The sequence below is a fragment of the Mesocricetus auratus genome, unplaced genomic scaffold (genome assembly GCF_017639785.1).
Source record: "Mesocricetus auratus isolate SY011 unplaced genomic scaffold, BCM_Maur_2.0 Super-Scaffold_100004, whole genome shotgun sequence".
NCBI lineage: Eukaryota > Metazoa > Chordata > Mammalia > Rodentia > Cricetidae > Mesocricetus > Mesocricetus auratus.
Window position 1 is genome coordinate 29,413,909 of NW_024429189.1, and position 18,257 is coordinate 29,432,165.

The 18,257-nt window shown below is 42.5% G+C and overlaps 1 protein-coding gene across 6 annotated transcripts in view; it reads right to left on the bottom strand.

The window, feature by feature from the left end:
• The window catches only part of Itgb6 (integrin subunit beta 6), a 123,319-nt gene that overhangs the window by 10,123 nt on the left and 94,939 nt on the right, over positions 1-18,257 (bottom strand). For all 6 annotated transcript variants that reach the window (XM_040745431.1, XM_040745432.1, XM_040745429.1 and 3 more), the window contains 3 exons: positions 12,860-13,082; positions 7,395-7,489; positions 2,578-2,697 (listed from right to left, as the gene is read on the bottom strand). In XM_040745431.1, the coding sequence (XP_040601365.1) occupies positions 2,578-2,697; positions 7,395-7,489; positions 12,860-13,082 (438 nt within the window). The remainder of the gene's footprint in view (positions 1-2,577; positions 2,698-7,394; positions 7,490-12,859; positions 13,083-18,257) is intronic.

Consider the following 18,257-nt stretch of genomic DNA (forward strand, 5'->3'; position numbering starts at 1 on the left):
TTTTACATCCAGCATGATCTGTAGGCTCTGACATTCTGTCCCAATGCTTCTCAATCCATGGTCACAACCCCATTGTGGGGGGTGGGGGGTGGGGGGTGGGGTGGGCGGGGGGGGGTGGGGGAGTCCAACAGCAGCATAGGTACAGTTATGAAGTAGCAACAAAGTCATGCCTCACAGCGTGAGGAACTGCAGTAAAGGGTCACAGCATTAGGAAGGTTGAGAACCACTGTTCTATCCAGATACAGAAGGAAGTTGAGTGATGCAATGCTGTGCCTGCATCCTCAGCAACAGTGAGCATGCTGGACCAGCTCTCTTTTCCATTTGCTTAGAGGACACTGGGAGACATTAACCTCTTTCCCCTGCTTTTCCTTTTACCTTCTTTCTTATCCAAGTTTGTAATTCCAAAGCCACAGGGCTCAGCTTAGGGAGGAAGGAACTCCTGATTCCTGTGGGTAGGCTACAGCCTCAGTGCTTCTGGAAGCACCAGGCTTGCCCAGGAATGGGGAATTTGAGGTATCCTTGGGCCTATCAGGAGATCTTGTGAAATCTCAGGGAGGTTGTTTTTCCTTCCCTTCTGCTTACCCTGAAAGAACAGGGATAAATAAGACACCGTAATAGTCAGGCACCGGACATCTGGGAGTGCTCCGAAGGATGGCACATTGGTGGGTGTGTTTCTCACACTGGGGGTGTGTTTCTCACACTTTGCACAAGAATAAAAGAACAGACAACAGTGCAGTAACAGGACAGCGTTTATCAGCTGAAGGCATGTTCCATGAGTGGAGGGGATAAAAAGGAAAATCAAGTCAGTCAGCACAGAAACCCACACACTGAAGGCCAAGCCTTCTTCAGAAAGTCACCTTGTTGTTCGGGGTGTGGTTTTCCAATAGAATCAATATGTTAGGGGGTGGTTTTGATTTCAGGGTAATGTGCTAAAGTCAGTACCACAATTACAAACATAGTGATGGGGTGCAGCCAGGGGACCTGACTTTAGAAAGCTCATAATGAGATGGCATTGTTTTCTGTATTATGAAATAATCTGGGTTTTACACAGTGTGACTCACCTTGTTTTCCTAAGGGATGATGGCAAGATGCATTTTGTGTTCACATTTCTCGGAAATGTGTACACAGAGTTTCTAAATGCCTGTCGCTGGGAGCACCCTGCCCTCGCAAGCATCAGAGCATGTTCATAGTCATGCTCCATGTCCCTGACTGTACCTGACCTCCAGCTCCGTCTTGCCCTTGGCACGGTAATGTCACTTTGCTCTATTTTCTTGATTGCAGCATGAGGTTTAAACCCACTTTGGTATCACCCTTTCAACTTCTGGTTTCAAATTCTGAACATTCTGTCAGCACATTGAATAACAAGCACACACACCAAAACCCATCGGCCTTATATCCCGCGTGTGCTGCTGTTGTCCGGGCCGGACTTAGGCTCCAAACTTAAGCCTGATGAAGTCAGATTTAACGAAGCTGTCATTTCTCTGGGACATTTCAAGGAGGAGTAGGTCATTGCTGAAGACAGAAAATGTGAGTCACCTGTGTGTGTTTAAGAATGCAGCCGGGGTTTGTTAGCACAGTGGCTCCAAAACAGGGCTTGGACCATCTGCGCTAAGTTGTCCCTGTGCTGTACACAGGCCTGCTGACTCAGGACACAAGCATTTTAGATAAACTACAGGGCAGTCTGATACCCGCACAATTTGAAAGCTTCTTAAAGATAAGTCCTTTACTGCTTTCCTTTGTGTATAATATAAACCTGTCTTTTCCCTTGGCTGGAGATGAAATTTCTGTTGGAGCGTTCCTACGGTAGAAACTGATTCTGTGTGTTGACATGGTTGAAAACAGACAGAAGCACAGAAACAATGGGCTCTTGGATGCCCTGATCTGGTATTACTCAGTGGAGGTTGTCCCAACTCAAAGCAATCCTCCTGCCTCATTCTCTTGAATACTGGGATTATAGGTATATGATAGCTGTCCTGACACTTTGACATCTTCTATAGCCACACCCTTATTTGTTGTCTGGTCTTTCCTGATCCAACATTATCATTTAATGAACCATTGCTGTGAGGCCTCTTTTGGCACGCATATTACATTCATTGTTCCATTTATTCCTTGAGCTATCTCTTAAAAGATTGTGCCATTATTTTTCCCATTTCACAGATGAGGAAACAGAGGGTTGGAGAGGCAAGCAGACCCCACAATCAGGCAGCGATTGAACAACAAAATAGCTTGTTGAACCAACGCTTACACTTGGCTTTAAAATCTGTTGTATTCCTTCCTGCTAGTTTTTTTTTTCTTTAGAAAGACAAACCTGTTGCCGTATTTTGTCTTCTCAGTCCACCTTTCTGCAGTGGCAATAGCTAGCTGTCAAGGAGGTGATGCCTGGTACAATGAAGGTCATCATGTTACCTCGTCTTAATAAAAGACATGGGAACACAACCAAGGTTTTAAGAAGGATCTTTCTCCCCAAACTTTGAAATGTCTTTCATGGCAAGCTTCCTGCAGTGACTGTCTGGGTCTCCTACTACAAGGTGGTATCACTTGACATTGACAACAGACAAAGGAACACAAGCTACCCACCTTTTTCATTGATGTTGTGAATGATGGTTTTCCCCTCATTGTCTGTGGTTATTAGGAATGTAATAAGACATTCATTTTCTCCTTGTAGAGAGCAGGAAACAGAAGTATCCTTTGAAAAATCTGCAGATGAAAGAGTCATTCATTAGGGTAAATGAGATTTCAAAAGAGATAATTTTTAAAGCAAAGCAGTATCGAGTTTTTCAATATGCAAATTAGGATTTTCAGTACTGTCAAATAGGAATTGAAAGGCATAGGACTTTCCCACCAAGTGAGATCTTTGGTTTTACTTACGTTCCAGAAGAACAGCTCCCGATGTGGTTAGTCAGGACTGACTATCAAAACTACTACCTTCTGATCTGATGGAGGCAGATTTCAGTGGCGTGAAAGCAGCACAGGGCAGGTGCCCACAGCTGCCCGGGGAATAGAATGGCCGTGATTATGGTAATGAAGGGGCTGTGTGTTCCTCTCTGCCCAAGCATCTGGGAGGATGGCTAGATTACACCGAGGCTTGGTGCCGATGGATACGGATACTAATAGAAAGGGCTTCTCACAGTAGTGCAGCCAGGATTGCTGGCTTTGTATGGTCATGTGATGAGAATAAATTAATATCGGGAAACTGAGACAGAGGTGTTATGTATCTCAGAGACCCGCAGGATAAAGGGGAGCCTCAGGTTAAAGGGAACCCAGGATAATGGTTGTCTGACACTCAGTGTACCTTCTTTCTTTCTTTTTCCTTCTTTCTTAATAAGAAAGCTAGCTTTTCTTCAAATCTGTTCCAAATAGAATGTTTTTTTCCTTGCGAAGCTGATTCAAGAGTTAGAAAATGAATTTCATGATAATAACTAGTAATAAAATTGTATTTGTGCTAATAAAAATTTAAAACACTTAGCTCACACATCAAATATTCTCATGGCCCAGATACACTGCCTAATTTATCTAACATTTTCTGAGCTAAAGCAAAACAGATTTTAGTTTTATAATTCTTATTCTAATTTGGAAATTTTTTGACATAACTATTAGTTTTTTAAAACCCTGTATTTAAAATAACATTTATGCTGAGTCTAAACTTCTAAGAAAATGCTCCAATATCAGTGTGCAAAGACAGATTATGAAAATCAAACTGTCCCAGGTAATCTTGGGTCCACTCATTCTAGAGTGTGATTTTTCCATTGGTTTAAGAATTTTTTTTTCATTTTCTTTTTTTTCAAGACAGGTTTTCTCTGTATAGTGTTGGCAGCCCTGGAACTTACTCTGTAGATCAGGATGGCCTTGAATTCACAGAGCTCTGCCTGCCTCTGTCTCCTGGGGCAGCTTAAGAAGTTTTTAAAGGTGTTAATAGAATTGGTGTGTGTGTGTGTGTGTGTGTGTGTTCTTAGAAGAAAAAAATAGCCTACTTAAGGCTATTTAGAGCACAGAATTACAAGTCATAAAATATAGAAATATTAAGTTTTCATAGTTTGTTGTCTTGGCATTTAATTTTTAAGAAAAAACCCTGATAGAACCTGTGACTAATATGCCTTTTGTTATTCACGACAACAGGAAACAGCAAATAATAGATTCAGCATTCTAAATGAGATTTTGTACAACAGATTTACATGAACTAAACTGGTTTTGAGCTCATTAGAAGCACTTCTTTATGTATATGAATATTAAGAAATTTAATGCAAATTATCCATATGCATGCAACCATCTGACTCATCTGGGTCTGGGGACCCAGCCCTGGTGTTCTAATGGGAGAGAGAGTGATCTACACAGGACCCAGGCATTAGGCGCTTATTAGACTTATTAGACTAAGCATTCTAATACGATGTCTTGGATGAAGATATTTGGGAAATTCTTGGCAACTCAGGATGAGCATGGCCTGTGTTATTTCATGTGTTTGATGGTAAATGGCAGGCACCCTCATTTGGTCCTTTGTATATGGCCTTCACCTCACCACCGCCTAACTTCCACTCCAATAACTAGGATCCTGAAGTCTTGGGGACTGTGCATTTGCATTTTGGAACATTCTCCTTGTTCAGTCTCTGCGACAGCAATGGCACTTAATGGGACATCAGGCTTGCAGGTTGATTGTATGTGGCTGGCTTAGCATCCTTGTGTCAGTAATATTAATCCTGCTCTTCATTTCCTTTTAAATAGCACACTGAAGCATTGAGAGGCTTACTTTCCTTGACCAGCATTATTTAGGCTTTAATGGAACTTGGGGCCTGACCTTTGATTCACAGCTCCCCTCCTGGGCTTTAATTACTCCACCATCCCTCTTCTTGACTCTCCCAAGCTAGATGTGCCTCGTTTTGTCGTGTTTGGGTGTTGAACTATCAGACGTGCACTGAAAGATTTGCATAATTAGCTGCTAAGGTTTTCTTTTGTTGTTCACAGAAAATGGCTCTTTCTTTGTCTTTTTTCCCCTTTATTTGTGAGACCTGAATTACTGCTACTGAATAATAAAGGGAAAATAAGATATCAGGTAGCCGCGGAAGTCATGCTTAGTGAAGGAAGACATGTAGGTGGGTGTGGAGAGGTGGTCCAGGGAGAATGGAGAAGTCACATCTGTCTGTGCTGTTGACTCTCAACCCTGTGTTCTAAGACATCAGCTTTGGGATCAGTTAACAGTTTCCAGAAGTAAACAGTTTCCCAAAGGTCGTGGTGATGTGTGTTGGGGAGGAGTGGTTCTATATTGAGATATATTTGGGAATCTCTCTTTTACATTAGCGCCTCTCCTGCCCCTCCTGGAGACTCCCACACATATTAAATTTAATGTACATAGCAATTCTGAAGACTGGCAAAGCTCTGGATCCTTAGTTTCCTGTTTCCAGAATGTATACAACTGACTGTGGATACACTTCTACAAGTATATGACTGTGGGTGCCTTATTTTGTTGAACTTTTCAGAGATGGTGTTTGGAGGAACAAACTTTGAGTAACAATGATCTGAGTGTCTGAATAGTGGGGTAAATGAAGAAGCATGGCTCTTTCAGTAAAAAGGAATGAATAATGTTAGTTGTGCCCTCCCCACGTAACCACACACAGTGGGTAAATTCATATGAGTTATGCAGTATGTCTGTTTACTCCATGCCCTCAGTAGAGGAAAACAGGTGCTAAGAGGCCCTTAGACGAACAGATGTAATGTCACTTTTTCAAACTAGTGTGGAAATGACATCAGCGGACGAGAAACTCAATACGGGATTTCTAAGGAGGCTGTGTCTTTTAAACTCAGTTAGCCAGATCTCGTGTTCACTCAAGTTTGTCCGGGTTAGTGCTTAGAGTGGGTTAATCGTCCACTGCTTGTTTTCATTTTGCAAGTTAAAAACATCAGTATCCTTCTCTCTTATAGATACTTTGGTCAAACACAAAAGAACGTAAATATTCTAAAAGCCGCGTAAGCTGGGCTTCCTCCCCAAGCCAAGCATCTTTGACAATCTGCTCCGAAAACTGTGATCTTGGACACATGGACTGCCCTGTTCACACCTCTGTGGCTAACACACTGCTGCTTTACTCCCTGTCAGCACATTGCGTTTCCCGTGTTGCTGGAGAATCGACTTCTGGTCATTTGCAGGCATTTTTCTGCAATTTTTGCTCATTTCCCAGAGACAGCTGGTGAGTACCCCACTGCTATGAAATGAGCCTGGAGGATACACTGAGATTCGCACCGGTTACTGATGTGGACACTCCACCAACGCTGCTCTTGCTCAGTGCCTTTCTGTGTCTCACCTTTGGTGTCAGACAAAGCACACAGCATCTCATTCCATTGGCTGCTGTTTGGCATATTTATCTTTGGTCATCCAAAAAGCACAGTTGAGGGGTTTTATAGGCACTCATCATGTCCTGCCACACCCAGTGACTCAGCTGTGTAGCATCACTACAATTTTGAAACAAAGTACTTACAAAATATGTGTTTATACATTCTATTTTGTAAATACATTAATTTTTATTTTCTAACTCCATCTATTCAATATATGTATCCTACAGGCCATATATATGTTATCATAAACTGCATTAGGTTATTGCACCAGCATGGCTCTGTGTACTTTAGAGGTATGGCTGAGATGTAGCTCAGGCAGTTTATGATGCTCTAAACTCAAATTGTCCCAAATGTCCTTTTGGGAAGAATGAGCCATCTTTGTCGTAAAGTCCCCATGTTCCTATTTTTAAATGTCCTTTCCTGCTCAGCTAAAATGCAGTTGCGTTGAATATTTGGGATGAGATTTTGCTACTAGATTCTCATTTTAAATAATTAAACATGACAGAGGGAAGCAGAAGCTGAACTTGCTTAGCAGTTAGAAGAGGGACTTCTTGAATTCGGAGAAAGAGTCAAGAGGAATGTAAGGATGGTCCTGATGTAATAATAGCCGTGGCAGGGAGGCAGGGTAGACAAAACAGCTAGCCCCCTAGCAGAATACTTCTGGGTTCTGTAAAGTGTAGTCAGGCAAATTGTTACTGTAGGCTTTATCTCATCTTGAAATAAGGCAATCCCATGATAAAGGAAAATTTCAGGCTGTCAGTGGCCGCTAAGAGCCATTTCTCCAATTTCCTTCTCCCTAGTTTGGAAAATACAGCCTTGTGGAATTTACTAGTTACCCCTGTCAAGCTGGGGTGAACTTGCTAACAGAGCTGAAGACTGACAGAAGAGCCATGGCTTTAAATTTCTTGTTTCTTGCATTATCTCTTTAGCTTTAGAAATTCATTTATTCTTCAAAGGTGGGGGGTAGAGAGCCCCAGCACCTAGCTCCTGGTACAAAGGAAGTCAAGTTACTAGGAGTCCCTGGACTCACACAGTTTCTGCCTCTCAAGAACTATGTGATTTAAGACAAGGAGCACCTTCCTCGCTGACGGTGGCACCGGTGGCTTTGCAACTCTCCATGCACTCCTCTAGGGCCTGGCCCTCTGCAGACAGGTAGCATTCGATGCAGCTCCTGTGGGGGACAACAGAGTTCATCAGCTCATAGTGGTGGGGAACAGGCAGCCGCCACGCCTCTTTACTTTTCTAACTGGTGACGTTGACCTCTCGGCAGTTTTGGAAAGAGAGTTGGGTGACATCTAGGAGGATACTAAATTGTTCTGATTTCTACTCCATAATCTGTGCTCCCCGAGGCAGTCTTGATAACAGTGTCTATCATTATTTTTCTACAGTGGTGGCTCCTGATCGGCTAAGGAAAAAATACTTCAGTGTTTGATTTAGCTATATTTTCATTTCACATATTCAACATAAGGGAGTGTTTATACCCATAAATATGATTAGAGTCTAGACAAAATTATGAATTTCTTAACCCTCATGATCCATATCTCAGCAAGAATTCTAAGAATGATGAGTGCTCTTAATATATGTCGAATGTGATTGTTGTAAAATTCAATTTTCTGTTACTCTTTTGAATAAGCACAAGCCCTGATAGTAGGTTTCTAAAGCTTAGGATTATAGCCTGGAGCTTCATTAATTCAAGATTCTAAATAAAAGATTGCTGCTTATAGAAGGTATATCCAAGGATACAAGGAAATTGTACTACTTTAAAGATGTCTATAGACCAAAGTGAAATGTGGGCCTTGAATTAATTTTGTGCTACAAATAACTTGGAGTAAGACAAACCTGCAAATGTTTCCTCCTGTGGCGGTTGGTCCATCATGCCTTGGGAAGGGGCAATCTTCAAAGGACTTGAAATACGCATGCCCATGGGATCTCACTGAAGCTGTATTTCCTTCCTTGTGAAGACCCCCCCAACCTTAAAATTACTTCTTTGCTACTTCATAACTGTAATTTTGCTACTGTTATGAATGGTAATGTGGGAGCGAGAGCACGTCTTGAAGCGGCTTTTGTGTTTCAAATATATCTGGGCAGATTTGGTGGGGGCCTGGAGCACACTGTAGAGACCTTTCAAACTTCCTTTGTGCATCCCGCTGTGACTGCTGCAGTAAGACTCTCTATTCACAGCATCCTCTGCATCCCACATATCTCTGTTAATTACTTGAAAAAAAAGTATGGGATTGGGGGGTGGCTCGGTGGATAAAGAGCTTACCATGTAAGTATGAGGTCCAGAGTTCAGATCCCCAGAGCCCACATAAATACCAGCCAAGTGTAGCAATCACATGTTATCCCAGCACTTGAGAAGCAGAACAGGAGATCTATGGCAAGCTGGCTAGCCAGATTATCTGGAACTGGAGAACTCTGGGTTCAGAGACTTTGTTTCAATAAATGAAGGGGGAATGTGACCAAGGATGACATCTGATGGCAAACAACTTCTTGCCTACAACACCCCACACAGGTACCAGCACATACATGTATACCATACACATGCAAACATGCACATGTGTGAACATACACACACACTGCATACATATACACATGAAAAGCATAAAATCCTATCTTTCCCTTAGACCTTAGCACATATGAAGGTAGAGACCACAGCTGTTTTACTGCATGCCTATGACTTGTCACCATTCTTGGCATACAGCAGGTACTTAATACTATTAGGTAAAGGAACACATGCCCGAATAAGAGGAAGAATAGACTCATCTCAAAATAACATCAACATCAGGTGAGATGATGCTGATTCCCAAATTGGAATAACCTTTATTGTTAATTGTTGAAGAATATTAGTTGAAGATGTGTTGCATTTGTACTGTGGAATATTTGTTAGATGATGCAAAAATGTGTTGCATTCTTTTACGTTGTATTTGTTTAATTCTGTGAAGCTGTTTTTACTGGCCTGTCTAAAACACCTGACTGGTCGAATAAAGGGCTGAGTGGCCAATAGCAAGGCAGGAGAAAGGACATGTGGGGCGGGCAGGCAGAGAGAATAAATAGGAGGAGAAAAACATAAGGGGGCAGGGGGAAGAGGAGCTAGAAAAGGAGAGGGGTGCAAGCAGCCAGCCACCCAGCTACAAGAACAGCTAGAGTAAGAAGTGAAGAAAGATATACAGATATAGAAAAAGGTAAAAGCCCAGAGTCAAAAGGTAGATAGGGTAATTTAAGTCAGGAAAAGCTGGCTAACAATAAGCCAAGCTAAGGCCGGGCATCCATAAGTAATAGTACGTCTCCATGTGTATTTATTTGGGAGCTGGGTGGCTGTCCCCTCAAAGAGCCAAAGCGTAATAATGTAGGGCTGGGGGTGGGGGGCATTGAATGCATTTCCTGGTCAAACGCATTTCCAACTGAGCCACAAGCTTTAGGCTGGGCTGTTAGGAATGTAATACCAGGTAGAGTCAGCTGATAGAGCCTGGAGGAAGGCCCAGCTGTAGCTTAGCAGTTTAAAGTCTGTTCACACGGCCAAAAACAAAACAAAACAAGCCGGGCGGTGGTGGCGCATGCCTTTAATCCCAGCACTCAGGAGGCAGAGGCAGGCGGATCTCTGTGAGTTTGAGGCCAGGCTGGACCGACAGCCTCCAAAACAATACAGAGAAACCCTGTCTCATAAAACCAAAACAACAACAACAACAACAGCAAAACCACAGAAACAAACCCACACCTCTAAATAGGTTCCAGTATGTTTTGCAATGTGTTTAGGCTTAAGAAAGAAAAGAAAATGGGTATAGACAGTCATAGGAAGATACAAACAGTTTAAAAATAATAAAGTCTTTCAAGAGAGAACAATAATAAAAAATAAGCCATTCAGAGATGGGAAATACGCAGGGAGTCTGGATCCTACGTGTTGCTGTATTGATCTTGAATTTTTTGATTGCTGATAGGCAAACGACAGCTGCTAAGAGACATGGGGTTGAAAGGGGGACAGCTGAAATAAGCCAGCCTGTATGCCTTAGGAATGCCTTAACTTTAAAATGGAAGTCCAAAAATGTATTTGTAAAATGGAGCTTAAAAGATGCATTGCCTGGAGAAGAGATTTCCTTTTGCTCCCACAGGAGCTGAGAGACTAGGGATTCCTTCAGGGTTGACATGGATCAGCTTTAATGGGGAGACCTCCTGAAACTTGATAGGTGATATACGTCAATATGATACCCATATTCCCAAGAGGTGGGCTGGGTGCTTGTTGATTATTTGGTGGGTTGTAGATGTTTGTTATCATTTAGGGGAAAATGAGAATATAGGATAAAAAGACAACTATTAATCTCAGATATTTTTCATTGGCATGGATTTTAATATAGGGATACAAATTTAAAGTTATTTTTGTTATACTGTGTATATGTTTCTACTCTTGTTTAAGGTATTGCACCTATGCGGTTCATTTTTAAATGTAAGGTAAAATTTTAGTTTTTGAAAGCTATTATTATAAACCACTTTGGATAATCAAGAAGCACAGGTTAGTAGTTAGTCATTTATAACAACCAAATTTGTAGATAGGTATGTTTTTAAGATTGTGTAGAAACATATTTTAGATAGATAGATGGTCTTCAAACACTTTAAAGACCTATATAATATGGCATCTAAAAGTGTCTTGTTAACAAAGGGTTTTTCATGACAATGAGACACATCCTGGCAGCACCAATATACTTCAGAGAAAATGCTGGGCACTGAAGAAACTCCTTATGAAGTTTGCTTTCATTGTGGCAAACCTAGCCATTTGGGCAAGAAACTGTTCTTGCCTGGACTGTCTGTCAGTATGCTGTATAAACTGGATATGCTGGACACACAGGAAAGAGACTGCTGAACTTTGCCTCGATAAGGCAGGAAAGTCCTTCCAAATTCCTGCTTCACAGAAGAGTCTGCCAGATACTCTAGGCCTATAGGCTGAAGATGGATGCCTGAATATTGCAGAGGAACTTTGGGTGACTGTTCAGGCAACCAGATGTCTCTGTTGTTAGGTAATATTACATCCTTCTGGGGCTTTGATGGAGTTGAAGACTAGGCAATTATAGTTGCAGTTTTCTTTAGTTATTATAGAAAGTAAATTAGGTATAAAGCTTTCAATTCAATAAGAGGATAGATAATGGAGTGTGTTCTCTAAATACAAACAGACTGAATATCGTAGATGTAATTCTTACTTGATAACTGTTTTGTTGTATATAGTTTTACTATGTTAAAGTTAAAACCTTTCATTTTTATTTAGACAAAAGAGAGAAATGTTGTAGAATATCAGTTGAAGATGTGTTACTTCTTTCATGCTGTTAAATATTTGTTTAATGATGAAAATTTGTGCTACATTCTTTTCTGTCGCATTTGTTTAACTCTTGAAGCTGTGTTATATTGCCCGTCTAAAACACCTGATTGGGCTAATAAAAAGCTGAGTGGCCAATAACAAGGCAAGAAAAAGGACAGACAGGGCTGGCTGGCTGGCAGAGAGAGTAAATAGGAGGAGAAATCTGGGAAGGGAGGATCTGAGGAATGAGAAAAAGGAGAAGGGGACCAGTCACCTAGTTACACAGTAAGTCATGGAGTAAGAAGTAAAGAAAAATATAGAAAGATAAGAGCCCAGAGGCAAAAGTAGAAGGGATAATTTAAGTTAGAAAAGCTGGCTAGAAACAAACCAAGCAAAGGCCAGGACTGAACCCAGAGACTCCTGCATGCTAGGCAGTCACTCTGTCACTGAACTACAGCTGACATTTGAGTCAAGCTCCATGCCTGGCATGTGTCTCAGTTGCCAGGGACATTGATAGAGAAGTCTTGATACCTTCTAGGTGGGTAACCACTGGAGAAATTGATTTTCTTCCTTGTTTACATCACAAATGCAAATTTCACCATCTCAACAATCAGAGTTAATGAAAGTGTGAACTACTTAAGTCTATTTGTTGCTCACCTGGTACACTGAGACCTCACAAGCCACTCGGAGACCTGGTTGAGGAGACCTACATGATTTGTTCCAATTTTGCAAAGTGAAGCTGCTAACCAGAAATCAGTTTTAATAGAAAAATGTGGCTGTATTTAGTTATTGTTGTTATTATCTTAACAGTGTCAAACGTAAACCACTACATATGTATAAACATAGCCACACAGAAGTGCCAAAGTATTCTGATAAGGAGAGGAGTGAAAGCTAAGCTTGTCTTTCTGCTTCTGCCTCCTCCAGTCTTCCAGGATGCCTGTGGGTGTCAGCAGGGAACCTCCAGGGCACTCAACTGAGAGGCCATCTGATGATACCAGTACAGGACATCAGCCCCACTCTCCCTGCTGTCTCTAGCAGAAGTGTGACCTTGTGGTTTTGGATAATCAGGACCCAGAAAGAGGCAGGTGAGAGACATTCCAGGATGAGGATCTCAGGGTCCCTTAGGCTATGAGTTTTGATGGTTGCTGGCGACCAAACCCAGCTGGGACAATTAGAGGTTTGAGTTCACTAGATGTCATCCAAACTTTGATCACCTGGACGCCTTGGCACAGAAGAAAACAAGGAAAGTAGAGATGTTACCTTCTGGAGTTACAAGGGTCACCACAGGTAGGACAGCGTTCACAGGTGGGTCCCGAGGCTCCAGGGTTCCTGCAGACACACTTGCCACAGATGCAGTCCCCACGCCCGCTGCACAGCCCTCCATCCTCGGAGGCACAGGAGTCCCTGCTGGTTGTACAGTTGCAGTACTCGCCAGTCCAGCCGTCCCGACACACGCATTCACCACAGTCACAGTCACCATTATCTGTACAACACATGAAATGCACACTGTGTTGCTCATGGCCCAAACCGCTTCCAGGATGGGGAATATTTTCTTCTCTCCTTACCTTTAAACACTATCAAAGGTTGGGGGTGGGATAGAGAGGGAGGCAAAGAGAGAAGATGGAGAGATAGATAGATAGGTAGATAAATAGATAATAGATATAGATAGATGGTAGATAGATAGATAGATAGATAGGTGTTTTGTTGGCCATGCATACTTACTAATTTATCTCCTAACTGAAAAATCACTTACAGCAAACAGCATAATCAGTCAAAATGAGACCATGCAGATAAACCCAGTGGAGCGCTTTGGCAAATTGTTCACTGGGTTTTAGGATGGAGATGAAGAGCAGACCTGAATAACACCCATCCCTCTATATCAGTGGTTCTCAGCATGTGGGTTGTGAGCCCCCCATAGGGGTCACATATCAGCTATCCTGGCATATCATATATTTACATTACAATTCATATCAGTAGCAAAATTAGAGTTATGAAGTAGCACTGAAATAATTTTATGGTTAGGGTCACCACAGCATGAAGAACTTTATTAAAGAATTACAGCATTAGGAAGGTTAAAGAGTTGAGTAAGTGAAAAATCCTCACTTACAAAGCACAGGGATAAAAAATATCTACTTGCATAGTGGTTGTGGTCAGGTGGAAAATTCTGGTTTTATATCCCCTGGTTAGCTCTCCCGTTGGTACATACTAGGCACTGACAAATTAATTGTTCTACAGATCCTAACTGAGCATGTGCTCTGTACCAAAGAGTCTATTAGACAAGAAGATCTGACAGCGTAACAGGCTTCCTCCTGTGCAGACAGTGGAGTCAGCCCAGGTCACAGGAGGACAGAGACACTATCTCTGGAAACGATTTAGAGATAATCTCGCTCATCACTGAGTCTACCTATCCCTGCCCTCTGATCCAGAAAAGATGAAAAGCAATTAAGAGGGTTATTTTCCCCCTTTTCCCAGTGGGTCAAATTGCAATAACCCTAACTTCATTCACCAATTTTTGGTCTGACTTTTAGCTTTAGTATGGGGTGGGTAATGGGAACTAAGGGTCAATTATGTTTCCAGCTCTGAGTGCACCTGGCAATAGAAATGCAGACTTCAACAGCACAAGGTTACTGAATGTAGCCTGTAGTGTAGGAGGTCAGTGATGTATTACTGCCAGTGCTAATTATGATACATCATGCCGAGTCTAGGATGCAGGGTGGAGTTTCTAAACTAAATAGGGACTTGGGAAGGTTTCAAGAGGAAGTGATGCTTGCGCTGATTTTGGAAGCTAAGAAGAGTCAGAAGAAGGGAGTCGCATACGCCTTAGAGAGAGAAAAACAACAGCAGGTAATGGAAATGTGCACAGTAACCATAGTAGTTTCACAGGGCAGCACCAATAGTGCAGATGGCCCTGGCAAAGGGAAGATGGGATGGGAAAGTCCATGGATGTCAGAAGTTGAGAGAATAAGAAGCCACATGGCTAAAGAACGAACGTTTTCCCAGAAGGTTATGAAATTTTATGTAAAGCAGTGGCATGAACAGATAGGTATGTGTGTAGACATATCCTAACCTCATAGAGAGGCTAAAGGAGAGGCGGGAAAGACAGCTGCAATGTCTTGCAGGAGCAGAGACCTGACTCACAGCAGCATCCTTGAGAACAGAGATGAAAGGATAAGCCACAATGCTCAGAGCAGGGCATGGCTGGTAACAATATAGTATGAAGAAGGAGAGATGGAATAGATCCCAGGTCAACAGGCTGGATAGCCAGCTGGTAGCATGACTCCCTGTTGACTTGGAGAAGAAGCTTGTTTGTGGTGACCGCGGTACTCCAATACCTGGCATATCACTTGTTCAGTGACTGAATGGTCCTGGAACAGAAGAGGAAAAGTAGCTTTGGGTGGGTTGGACAGTGAGTCTCTGTGGCTCTGTTATGTTTGGGAGAGAAAAGACTGTTGGATACCTTAGTAGGCCTGGAGGGTGGGGCTTGGGATCTGTCAGGGAAAGGCTTCAGGTAAGATGGTTGTGAATCAGGCCATCTAGGGCAAGCAGGCAGAACATAAAACGCTCTGGAGAGCATCAGCCTGTAAAACATGGACAGAGGAACCACTCCTCACAGGAGATGTCGAGAGGAGGGGGCGGGGGCAGTAGTGCTGCTGCGGAAGCCCAGGACAGACTGGGATTGCAGGAGCAGGTGCCTGGGCACACGGATAAAGATATTAGAAGGGAGTTGCATTCATTTCGGAGACAGAAAAGGATGGGAGGTGATGAAAATGTGACAGTAACCATTCACAGGGCAGAAGCCGATGGTGCAGATGGCTGTGGCATTCAAGAGCCCCTTCTAAATCAGGCCATAGAATGGCTCAGGAAGCAGTCTAAAACTGTAAGCAGCATGTTCCAGGTAAGTACCTTTCCCCATGGAGTTCTGAGTGCTTGCCACAGATACTTAAACAAGCACTGGGGATCCAAACAAATAGTATTTACTTACGAACTCCTAACAGGTACCTTCCTTCAGGAAAAGCGTAGCACACATAAAGCCATCGTGTACAGAAAGTTCTGCTCTGCTAGCAAAATTTGCAATTACCTAAGTTAGTCTATGCCCATGTTTACAGTGGTGCCTGGCTCATAACTGAGCTCTACAAGGGCTTGTCAGTGGACATGTTCCTAAAGGCTATCCAGGAGGAAGAACTTGCAAGCAAAATCAGTCATCACTACTAAATGTCCTATTCTTTTACTTAAAACAAAGTAAGAATAAGTAAATGGTGTATGCTTCTACTTGCAGAAGCTGCTGGTGAGCTCACTGTGATGGAAGACTAGCTCCTCTGCTGCAGACTTGGTTCCAGTAGTTGGTTACTTTTCTGGCTTTGTCACCGGGCCTGAAGAGACTGAATAGAGGAGTCCTTCATATAGTGCTCCAAACCACAATCCTTCCAAAGTTGGGTTCTGAGTGTTTCTGGCATGTGTGTGTATCCTCTCTGTGTATGGATAGATGCATGTTTTCTTTCTCTTTATTCCATGTGGTATAATATTATATATATATGTTATATATATAATATTCAGATGAAAGATGGATATGAATTTACTTGGGCCCACGACAATACGACTCAATCCAGCTGCATTTCATGGCCTATGTAACTATAATTGAGTCAAGGAATTCAAAACTAAATAATTTGGGGGAAAAAAAGAATTAATGTCTATGGGTACGTGATCTTCAAAACTACAGTATCTTCCCCCTTCCCTTCCTCAGGAAAGGGGGAACATCTACAAAAGGGAGAAAGGTTCTGGGTTGTAATTCATTCTGAACATTAGCACAGTGCATAAATGTACATTTCCAGATGCCAAGAGGCTGTCCAGTACATATATGCATACAAGAATTCCTTGGCAGTATAGAAAACCCTTCCTGGAACATTAAAAAAAAGGACTGTAGTCACAGCAAAAACATAAAATGCGTCTTTCAAAACTTAGACACCCTCTACTCCCCTGGCCTTCCAGGACCATCACCTAGGCCACTGAAGGTGCCAACTGATATCCTTGGGCAACAAATCATCTAAGGTATGTGTTCACATCACCACAACACCACCTTCATGCTGGTCTCATGTATAAGCAAGATGATAACCCAAGATGTAGAAAAACATTACCAGGCTCCTTTTCAGAGGATAGTTCTTTCTGGGATGCCACTGAAAACATAACTCTTAAGTGCATAATCATGAGAACTTTCCCTTCCGATGCCATTTGCCTGATGTGGCTCCCAGTCTCTTAGAATCAAAATAGACTAATGGAATTTGGGCAAGAATAAACAAAATCAATGGAGCCTTCTATCTCTGAGTGCTTAGAGATGGTTGAAAGACACTGGATGACAAAGACATCGTGGTAAAAGCTTTTCAGAAGAGCAGCACACTGTCAAGTCGATTACCGATGGAGAAAGTGAGATCCATGCAAGTTGTGAGTGGCATGTCTGGTGACTGCGGGCTATCACAGCTGGGAGGGCAGCGTCCGTCCACAGGGAGGCAGAGCTTCCATACCTGTGCTGTGCACAACCCTGGGCAGACCCGGACAGTCCTGGAGGCCACTCCACCCATCCCCGCTGGATTTGAATACTTGTGTTTACATTTGCTGTACCTCTTAGAGGAGACGGCAGTACAGTGTGAAGGAACTTGGCACTGGTGGAAGTTTCCAAGTCCATCCACGGAAATCTTATTTTCTAAAAAGAATTTCCGGCAATTGCTGCATCTGATTTGACGAATGTCAGTCAGTATTGTTTGACCTCTCTAGCTATACAGTATATAGGCTGAGTACACTCTTTTTGGGTGTATTTCTGATGCCTGCACATACTTTTTCAAAGAAAGGAATGAGGACGGGGTGCTATGTTGTAGAGCATGTGCCGGCATTGCTGTTGCTTTAGGTCTTTTAACCCAGGACCTAGGAGCTGGAATATTGGGAGGGTTACTATCCCCACTAGGTTAGATCAGATTATGTCACACCTGGGATTTTCAGTACGTATTTCCAAGTGTTTAGAACATGCATTTTACTAGAAAGGCAGTGTGAGTGTCTACCAAATGTATCCTTCCTAGGGTGTGTGGACGGCTTTGGCATTGACTAGTTTCTTGTCACCTACAGGTTGTGTCCTGCCTAAATCCAGTAAAAAGCACTGATGTGAGTTTGTACAGAAACACATACCACACACACACACACACACACACACAGAGGAATCAGAAAGTAAAACTTGGAATGAAAGGGGAAGGACGTGGATCTTCTTTGGCGTAAATGCCTTCGTGTGGGTTTCAAAACACTTGGAATTCTTTGAGGCCTCCTTCCTTCATTCCTTCCTTCCTTCCTTCCTTCCTTCCTTCCTTCCTTCCTTCCTTCCTTCCTCCTTTCTTTCCTTCCTTCTTACCTGAAAACAAGTTCCTCCCTTTCTTTCTTTTCATTTCCTGCTTTGTCTTTTGTTTTATTTATTTGTCTCATGACCTTCAGGTTCTGATCCTCCCACTTCAACCTCCTGAGCACTGAGAAAATAAGTCTTTTGTATGCTTCTGGCACTAGGGTTTGGAAACAGAACTTTGCTGGTTTTCTGTAAAGATGATGCTGTTTTGTTTTGTTGAGATGTCTGCTTACATCACGGGATAACCAAGGTGTCTAAGCTTAGTCAAGAGCCAGTTAAAGC